Source organism: Crocodylus porosus, unplaced genomic scaffold (genome assembly GCF_001723895.1).
Source record: "Crocodylus porosus isolate Cpor-Errol unplaced genomic scaffold, CroPor_comp1, whole genome shotgun sequence".
In the NCBI taxonomy this organism is placed as follows: domain Eukaryota; kingdom Metazoa; phylum Chordata; order Crocodylia; family Crocodylidae; genus Crocodylus; species Crocodylus porosus.
Genome location: NW_017728953.1, coordinates 1,636,321 through 1,646,095, shown reverse-complemented (window position 1 = coordinate 1,646,095; position 9,775 = coordinate 1,636,321). Strand labels below are relative to the sequence as shown.

At 53.4% G+C, this 9,775-nt stretch overlaps 1 protein-coding gene across 1 annotated transcript in view; it reads left to right on the top strand.

The window, feature by feature from the left end:
- FAIM2 (Fas apoptotic inhibitory molecule 2) overlaps positions 1-9,539 on the top strand; it is a 24,619-nt gene extending 15,080 nt beyond the window's left edge. The window contains exons 8-12 of the mRNA XM_019556475.1: positions 418-455; positions 2,109-2,196; positions 2,754-2,849; positions 3,758-3,811; positions 7,275-9,539. Coding sequence (XP_019412020.1) covers positions 418-455; positions 2,109-2,196; positions 2,754-2,849; positions 3,758-3,811; positions 7,275-7,424 — 426 coding nt within the window. The 3' untranslated portion in view covers positions 7,425-9,539. The remainder of the gene's footprint in view (positions 1-417; positions 456-2,108; positions 2,197-2,753; positions 2,850-3,757; positions 3,812-7,274) is intronic.
- Positions 9,540-9,775: the final 236 nt, after the last annotated feature.

Below are 9,775 nucleotides of genomic sequence, written 5' to 3'. Positions count from 1 at the left end.
GGGTATCCAGATCCAGCTGGGTGCAGTGAAGCTGGACTGGAGGACAAGCCTTGAAGCTGTAAGAAGACATTTTACTTGCCTGGGCACTGCAGCCTTCAGATGTCTAGCATTTGAGGGGCCAGATGCAGGAAAGTGGGAGTGAACCTGTGGGCAGGATGGGGGCGGTTTGTACAGACCATCTATGTCAGCAACACCCCTGGGCCTCCAAAAAGATCCACCTACCCCCTGCACCATCCTTGGCCAACACGATGGCCATCTCCAGAATGGAAAGGAGTGGCAGGTCACCAGCAATGCTCCTTCTGCCCCCCCTCCACGCAGGGTGACCGTGTGACATCTCTAAGGTAGCTGTGGGATTGTTTTTGGAGGAGCTGAGTGCATGTCCCACCCAGCAATAACTGTTTCTGTTTTCCCTACCAGACGCTCTCCATGTCCTATCTCACTGGGATGCTTTCCAGGTAGGTCAATCCAATGGGTCTTGGACATCTTTTTCTTTCCCCTCCCTGTTGCAGCCACCCCCAGCCAGAAGTGCTGCGTGGAGCAGGGCAGGAGCACTGGCTCTGCCAAATATGGCCTTTTTCAGGAGGGAGCTACTAAAGGGAATGGGGCAAAGGCACTGTCTGTCCTTGGTGGCTTCCACACACTCCAGCCTCTCCCAGCAGGAACAGCTGTAGGCAACAGGGGCCTTGGGGAGGTTTGCATGTGCTCCTGCCCCATTTTTCCCAGCAGAAGGTGCTGTAGGGTGCGATGCAGGAACACTGCCCTCAAACGAGGAATTCTTGTCATGGCCCAGAGCTGATATAACTCACTACTTGTGGGTTTTTTTGCTGTTGCAATTCACTCCCAAGATCATCCCCAACTCACGTGGGTCTCTGGTGACCGGGTGAGTGTGCCAGTGGCTGGGAACGCTTGGGTGCTGGGGGCAAGGAATGTGGTGGGTGCAGTAACAGCGAGATAATGCAGAGGATCTCAGAAGGAGCAGCAGAGACCAGTCAGATGCGTTGGCCCACGCTCTCTCTGGTGTAACTCGACTGCAGGCAACAGGGAAGGATCAGCTGCACATTATGCCCGTAGCCTGGACTCAGAGCCATCTTTCCTCCTCCCTGGTTGGTGCTGAGTCCTAGCTCTCCCCAGAAAGGAATTTGGATGTCATCACCTACAGCACCCAGGATGGGCCCTGATGATAAAACCAGTCCCCTCTAGCCTTATGCCAGGCCTAAGGCTGTATGCCAGGGGTGGGCAATTATTTGGGCAGTGATCTGCTCGGAGGTGGGGAATTGATCCTGTCTGGCCTGTGAGCCACTGCCAGGATCTGGAGGAGGGAGGGCTGCGCTGCATACTGCTCCGCTCTGCCGCAGCTGGGGCCAGGCCGGACCATGCAGCATATGGAGCCCTCTGCACCCCTGCACTTCCCCGCAACGCTTCCTGTTGGCACCATATAGTCCTGGCATTGGAGCTGCCATGGCTAAGCCTGCACAAGACCAAGCGTGATGCAGCCAACTCGCCCACCCACCTGCCGAGATATGCCACTGCCGCACCAGGAAAGTTGGGCGGCTGCCCTGGGCTGAGCACCCCCCTGCCCTGCAGCCAGCATGGAATAGCAATGCCATGGCAGGGGCTCATCACAGCAAGCAAGCAGGTCGGCTGCTTGGTGCCCTTCAGTTGGTAGCCACAGCACCAACAGGAAGCCAGGTGGAGGATGGATGCAGAGGAGCCTGCGTGCCTGGCCCTGGCTGTAGCAGGACAGAGGCATGGGGCGCAGCTGGTGGTGGTGGCTGACAGGCCAAATAGGATCAGTTGATGGGCCAGATACGGCCTATAGGCCATATTTTGCCCACCCCTGCCATATGTCCTGCCAGGTATGCTCTTCTGCCTGGAGCAGGACACTCCTTGGCTTTCCTGTGTCTTATCCATCTGGCCACCCATATGGCAAGTGCAGGATGGTCACAACCCCCCACTCCCTTTTGTCTGCCCCTATTACTTAAGTACCCACCTGCCAAGGCCCTGACGCTGGGACCATCTCTCCCTCTACCCAATTGTCTTTCCCATACTCTGATTACTGGGCTCTTATTAGGAATTTGGGGGGGGTGGGTTTTATGCAACTTTTGCAGCTATTATGACACCAAGTCAGTCCTCTTGTGCCTGGGAATCACAGCCCTGGTGTGCCTCTCTGTCACCATCTTCAGCTTCCAGACCAAGGTGGGATGATCTGAGCTAGTCCCTCTCCAGGGGGCAGATTATGGGGAAGAGGGCCTTGATGGGGGAAGAGAAGCACAGGTCTGTCCATGAAGAGGGGACCTAGGAGAGCAGGACATGCAGTGCAGTGGATGAACTTGGATGTGTAGGGGGTTGGCTAATGGCATTGGGCTGGCGGCGAGGGTGGGGGATCTGTACAACAGAGATGGGGTTGGGGGTATGGGTATGAAGGTATTGCATTTGGGGTACAGCTGGGTTGTACAAGGGAAGGTATGAATGTAGGTTATAAGGGGTGCTGTGGTCACAGGGTCTGGGGTACAAGGAGTAATGAAATATAAGATTTGGTGCACCAGTGGGTATGGTGAGGTCTGGGATATGGGGATTGGGATACAAGGGCTGGATCACACGGTTTGTGGTGCAGGCAGGGTATGATGCACTCTGGGGTATTGGGCTTGGGATATAGGGGGCAAGGGCTTTGGGGTGCGGGTGAGGGTTGGGGGCCTGGTACCTGTACCCCTCCCTACTACAACAGCATGTGCCCTGCTCTCTCTCTCCCCCAGTATGACTTCACCTCCTGCCAGGGCGTCCTCTTCGTGATGCTGATGGTGCTGGTCTTCGGTGGAATCATCATGGCCGTGATTCTCCCCTTCCAATATGTGAGTGGCCTCTTTTTTTCCTCTCCGCACCTCCTGTACAGTCCCTTCCTTGCTCTTGCTGAAGCGATCAGGGAGGGGGGGGGGGGGGGGCAGTTGTTTCCCTGCTGCCCTGTAGCACTTCCAGCTTCCTTATCCAAGCTCTGCTTGGCAATGTGGGAGTTTCATCTTCTCGTCTGCCTTCCTGCTCTACTCATCTCTCACACCCTAGCGCTCCCTTGAACCTTGCTGATCTGCCGCTGTCTCCGTGCCCTGCCCTACCTCTGCCAGAGCATGAGTCTTGCTTCCCTTCATGCTTGGGACTTGGGGATGGAGCTGCCTGCTGTGGCCTGACTGAGCTGTGGGGAAACAATAGGCCTCTTGTTCTGTCTGCAGAGCCCGGCTCCTATTCCAGACCCATGACTAGGCGCACGGCCTCCGCCTCCTGCAAACTTAATCCCCGGCCTAAACGATGAGACAGGAGGCTGGTTCCAAGCAGCTCCCCTTGATCCACTCCCCTAGGGTGGGAGAGACCAGGACAGGGGCAGAACTGGTCAGAAGTGACCCTTTACAATGGCAGGAGTTGCTTTAATCATTCCCGAGACCAGCGGTTTTCAACCTCTTTTTGTGATCCCTAAAAACGTTGGCATGGAGGTACAGACCCCTTTGAATTGTAAATGTGGGCATTTGCATGGTCTTGATTGACCGTAGTCTTCCTTTTCACAGATCCCTTAGACATAGTCTGCGGACCTCCAGGGGTCCGCAGGTTGAAAACCAGCGCGGTAGAGTGTCTTCAATAGGGTCCAGCCAGTTGCTGGTTCCCCAGTGTCATTCCATCTATGTCCTTGGGCTCCAAGTGAGAAGGAGATCTGCCTCACCTGTAGGCTTATTTCCTCCCTCAAACTGAGCGGTGCCTTGTCTATTTTCCATAGGTCCCCTGGCTCCATGCTATATATGCAGTACTGGGTGCAATCCTCTTTACTATGGTAAGTGGCACTCTTCTCCAAGGGATTAGAAGTTAAATGCAATGAAGAAGAACAAACCATTTGGGTCCTAAAACACCAGGCACCTAGGATAGGCAGGGTCATACTTCAAGTGAGGTCTGGCCCTACTTTCCCCTCTGGACCACTTCCTGGCCAGACGTGGGTTGCACGTAGCAATCGGTGTGGCCACCTCTGTGCAGTCCCTAGTATGTGACAAACATGGTGAAGTTTTGGTGTGACGGGTAAATGCTGGCATAAGAACAACTTGTGGTGGAACAGCAAAGGGCACTGGGAAGACAGTGCAGTGGAATAGTTGGTGCCCTTGAGCACAACTGAAGTGTGCTAGCAGGAGTGTGTGTGATAGGACATCAAACCTGGCAGAAGTCAGAATTGAAGCTGCAAGGTGAGTGAGGAGCCCAGGGCTGCCTTGTTGCTCAATCATAACCCTGTTCCTGCCATCAGGATGGGCACATGCAAGACCTGGTGGGGGCTGCAGCTGAGCCGGGAGACTGGGGAGACCCAGACTGGGTAGTGGGGGTGTACCATGGGTAGCAGAAATGCAGAGCCATGTTAGAAAAGCAGGCAGAGAACAGGCTGTAAATCCAGTGCAAATTGGCATGAACGTGACAGTGCTGCCAGGCTGATTTTCATTGGGGTCCTGCTTGCTGTGTGCAATGTAAGGGTGTCTCTGCAGAGAGCATGGGGGAGTCACCTCTGCTGGGGGGGATCAAAGTGACAGTGGCCTTGGGGTGAGGCGGTACCATCTGGCCTCACTGAATTGCAATAGCAGTTGAGCAATATATTTAAGAGCTAGTAATTAGCTGGGATGAAATAGCTGGGGACAGTTCTGCTTTGAGCAGAGGGTTGGACTAGGTGCCCTCCTGCGGTCCCTTCCAACCCTCACTTCCTATGATTTGAAAGTCAATTGCAGGAGCTCAGGCATTTTAGCTGTGATTCATGTTTGCCTTGTAAAATATGTAGGCTAAAGAGCTTATAATTAACTCATAAACTTCCATAGTTAGACTCCAGCCGCTCCACTTCTATCTGCCCAGGCTCATTTTTATACAGGCTTGGGATCTGTCTAATCAAGGTCATTTATGGTGATTTTTTTTATTACAAGAGGATGAGACGGGCCCTGCTGTGCTGGGTGCTGCACATAAGCCTGCTCAGTCTTGGAGGTCTTAGTCCCACTCAACTTTGTCCAGTTTTTGGGCCCCCCACTACAAAAAGGATGTGGGCAGGCTGGAGAGGGTCCAGCGGGCAATGAAAATGGTTGGGGGGCTGGGGCACATGATTGGTAAGGAGAGGCTGAGGGAACTGGGCTTATTTCATCTGGAGAAGAGACGTGTGTGTGGTGAGATTTAATAGCAGCCTTTAACTCCCTGAAGGGTGGCTCCAGAGAGGATGAAGCTGGACTGCTCTCAGTGGTGGCAGATGACAGAACAAGGAGCAATTAGGAAAAACTTTCTCCTTAGGAGGGTAGTAAAGCACTGGAACAGGTTCCCCAGAGAGGTGCTGGCATCTCCATCCTCGGAGGTTTTTAAGACCCAGCTAGACAAAGCTTTGGCTGGGATGATGTAGTTGGGACTGGTCCTGCTTTGAGCAGGGGGTTGTGGACTTGATGTGACCTCCTGAGGTCCCTTCCAACTCTCATATTGTATGATTTTTTTTTTTTTTTTTTAACTCGCTTTCAGCAAGTAGTGAGATCTTTGGATGGCATCAGACAAAGCTGGCATATGCCTCTCTCTATGTGCTCCTGGAACTGAGCGGCAGGGTAGAGGAGCGGCAAAGTGACTTTCCTTGGGCTGCTAGGCAGAGCAGGCAAGGGACAGAAGGGGGAAGCCAGGAACAGAGCCCAGGCACTCTGGCTCCCTAGCTACCGTGCTGTTCGCTAGCCCCCACTCCCTGTCTATGGGGAAGCCGCGCTGTGGTTTGCTGGCTTTGTTCACAGGGCACGTCTACCCTGCAAGCACGGCTGTGACTGGCAGGGCACCAGTCTGCCCTTGACCCTGGCGGCAGCTGCTGCTATCTCGACTGCCCCTGGTACCCAAGTAGGGCTGTAATTCTGGCTAAAGGCTACATACAAGACAGCTGGGTTTGCTGTAATGGGGCATTATCTCCTCAAGGGATGTGGTGCTTGGAATCTGCAAGACCTGAATGGAGAGAGCCCTGCAAAAAAACACAGCTTGGAGAATTAACCTGCGGGGGCTGCTGGTCAGCAACCCCTGTGCTTCCAGAAGAGGGTAGGGAGAGGGGCTTAGCTCCTTGAGACGGGGGTGGAAATAGGGTTGGTGTCTGTCTGCTGTAGCACGGCCAGCTGGATGCCAAAGCCTGGAGACTGCAGCTCCTGGAAACCTTGCGGGGCTGCATCCTGCTCCTGGGCAAGCTGCATAGCCAGTCCTGCTCCCCCACTGTGTGTGGTGTGTGGGGTCATGCTCCTTTGCCTTTCCTTGCCCAGGGTCTCCCAGCAGGCACCCTAAAATCCCTTGTGCCTCCATAGCCGTCCCCATCCCCTGATCTGCATGGGGACGTCTGAGCCTGGGAGCCCTGGGAGAGGTTGTAGCTGTCTAATGGCAGAGGAGTAAACCTTCCTGGGCATGAGCTGCTGAAGATGGTGCACGGGGGGCTGACTGGCTCTGGGCTGGGGGGCTGCCTGGGCAGGGTATACGAGTTGGTGGCAGTGAGCTGCCCTGTGGACGGGGGAGGGGAACAGGATCATTAGATAAGCCTGGCACTGATGAGAAGAGCTGGGATAAAGTTTAGCAACTATCTGACGGTCAGGACAGGCTTAGGGACAGGGTAACTTAACTGAACACCTAACAGAAGCTGGAGAGTCTGGGGTGAGCCTGCAGGTTTCCATGATTTTAGTTTTTTTTTTTAACTACCGTGATGCCCCATTGCCTACCCAACCCTTTCCTCTACCCTCATGGCCATTGCTCCACGCTCGCCCTACCTGCTGCTGGTACCTGACTCTCTAAAAAGGCTGTTTTGAAGCTGGGTGAAAATGGGTACAGAGCTTTCAGCAAGCAGTGAGATCTTGGATGGGGCCAGACAGGATTGACATGCACCTCTTTCTTCGTGTGCTCCTGGAACTGAGCTGCAGGGGTAGAGGAGAGGCAGGGATTGCTCGCAGGCTTGCTCTCCCCCATGAGAGCTAGAGGGAGATGCTTTGTTAACAGACAGTCCCTGGGTGACCACCCATGTCTCCCGCCACCCGGGGAGAAACCTGATGTGCGGTGGGGTACTGGATGTTAGCTCTGGTACAGCTAGACTCCAGGCTGCCCGAGACCCGGGATAAACGTTTTGTAGCGTTCCTGTGGGATGTTAAGCAGCAACTGCATTTTAAGCAGGGGGGGAAATGAAAGCCGTGCTCACAACTAGCATCTGGGACTTTTAGAGAGAAACGGCCCCTGGGCCAAGCTGCATCCTCTCTGATCCTCTCCGCACGTCTTCTCCCCTTCCCCAGTTCCTGGCGTTTGACATGCAGATGCTGATGGGGAACCGCCGGTATGCACTGAGCCCGGAGGAGTATATCTTCGGTGCCCTCAACATCTACCTGGACATCATCTACATCTTCTCCTTCCTCCTGCAGTTCTTTGGCTCCAGCCAGGAGTGAGTGCAGCCAGGAGGCTCCTGCTGCCCCCTGACAATGCATAAACATGTCAAAGAAAAAAGAGAAAACAAAGAAAATAGAAAAAAATAACCTTTTTGGCCCCTTAGGCTCCATTCCATCAACTGAGCACAGCTCCCTGGGTTCCTTCTGCAGCTTGTATATATGCTGTTAACCTTCTGTGACTTGGAAAGCAAACTAGGGCTTCAGTGCTATACCTCCCCTGTCTGCGCCCTGAAATCAAACTTGAGCTGGGGCTGTAGGAAGAATAGGGCACCAGTCCAGAGGTTTGCTCTTCCAAAGGCAGCAGGTTTCCCCATCTGGATTTCAGTATGTTGCCTGCTACTGAGACGTTCAGACTTGCTTGGAAAGGATGGGGGTTGGGAACGGGCTGGGTCCCTGGCAGGGCAATCAGCTGGGGCAGAGAGTAGGTGGAGGGATCCTTGGATCAGAGGGATTTTAAGATGCCCTAAACACTCGCCCTTGCTCCCTTCCTGTCTGCACTTGCGTACAGGATCACACACCTTTAGCAGTAACTCAGCCCAAAAGAAAGTGATGCCTCTTAGGCCTAGGTGCAGGAGATGAACAGCAACCATCTTTGCACTCAGTGGGTACATCTGATGTAGCCCCATAAAAGACCTCATAAATGATCTCCCCTGTTTCTCTTCCATGTGATTCCCTATTGAAGGCTATACCCCAAGCCAGGTCTGTCTGATCACTGATGCCACTGACCTATCTCCAGCGCATGATTCGACTGGGGCTGTTTTAAGGCCTGGATTACTAATGTGGGAGTCAGGGCCATATGGAGGGTGGAAAAGCCTGGCCCAGTATTGTTCAATGGGGAGAGAAAGGGTCGTGGCAGGATCCTGACTTCATGGGAGGTGGGTCATGGGAGAGGAAGATGAGGAGGTCCTGGGATGGAAAAGGTGGCCAGGGAGAAAACAGTGAGGCCAGACCCAGACTTGTATGTCCATCATATGGGATCCAAGACCTTGGGCTATCTTCACCCATGGCATATACCTGGGTGAATGTCCCCAGCTTGGAAAAGGACAAAGGGTCTTGGACCACAATGCAATAGAGACATGCCCCATGGGTGGCTTTCTGGGCAGCAGGTTGGACCTAGGGAGCTGGAGAAGTTGTCTTTGCTGTGCATGGAGAATGCTTTACCCCCACCTGTATGGGGTAGCTTGAATGCCATTGACCAAGTCTCCATGGCCCCCACTTCCATGACTCCAACCCTACTCCTTTCTCCTCTTGGGTGCTCCGGCCACTGAGTAAGGCAGAGGGGCAGCAGAAGGCCATTTCTGAGCTACTGAGACTGTGGGGAATGTTACAGCTCATAAATATTGGAGTCGTATTCATTTTGCATGACCCAGGAACTGCAGAGAGTGCCAAGAGCATGCTCCATAAAGCAGGATCTCCATGCGACAGCTTGGGCCCCTGCTGTGTACGAATTTGCATCCAGCGTGGATTCCTCTCCCTGCTCTTTGCTGTACCACTGCCCGGGAGCGCATGTGGTACCCCAGGAACAAGGTGGACCCCACAGCATGTTACTCGGCCCACTGCTTGACCGTAGCAGCAAGGGTGTCCCGAATGGAGGCTGGTCAAGTATCAGATTTTGAGGATGGAGAAGGATCTAAGTTGCATCCAGACAGGACATCCCTTAATAATAATAATAATAATAAAAAAGTCCATATCACCAGCAAGGATTTTTTTTTTTAAAGGAGCTACTCAGCATTTTCTCTTCCATCATTGCATCTTCAAGGGAAACCAGCCCAGGTCCTTAGAAGATGATCTGAGCTAAGCACGGCCGATGCTTCAAGAAGTGCCCAAGATGTACACCTGTCCCTAAAGACTACTGCGGTGACATTCAGTAGATCCATCTGGAATGGGGCCCAGGTTTACAAAGCCTGCTAAGAGATGCAGAGCACTCCTGACTCACCCTGGCAGCCAGGCCAGGCAGGTCCTATTAGCAGCCACCCAAGCTAGAAAAACCATTTGCTATTTAAGGGGTTGTGTGAGAAATCTCCAAGGAGCACCTGGGTGAAGCTGAGCAGGTTGGTGTCTGAAGAGCAGGGCCAGGAGGGGAGGAGTGGACTACTGAAAAGTTGCAGTGAACTGGGAAAAAAAAAATAGGTGCTTCTGGTGGACTGAATCTGTTTTGACCTGAAACAAACTGATTGCGTTTTTTTCTTGGCATTCTTAGCAAAAGCAAAGGGCTTGGCTCTTGTGGGGACCTTGGCACTGTTCGTAGCACGAAGGGGACTGGAGGTGTCCCTTACCCTGGAGCTCCCTTAGGATGTGCTGGACAAGAGAGCTGAATTCAGTCCGTGTGCTATCCAGAATGAAACCGCTTT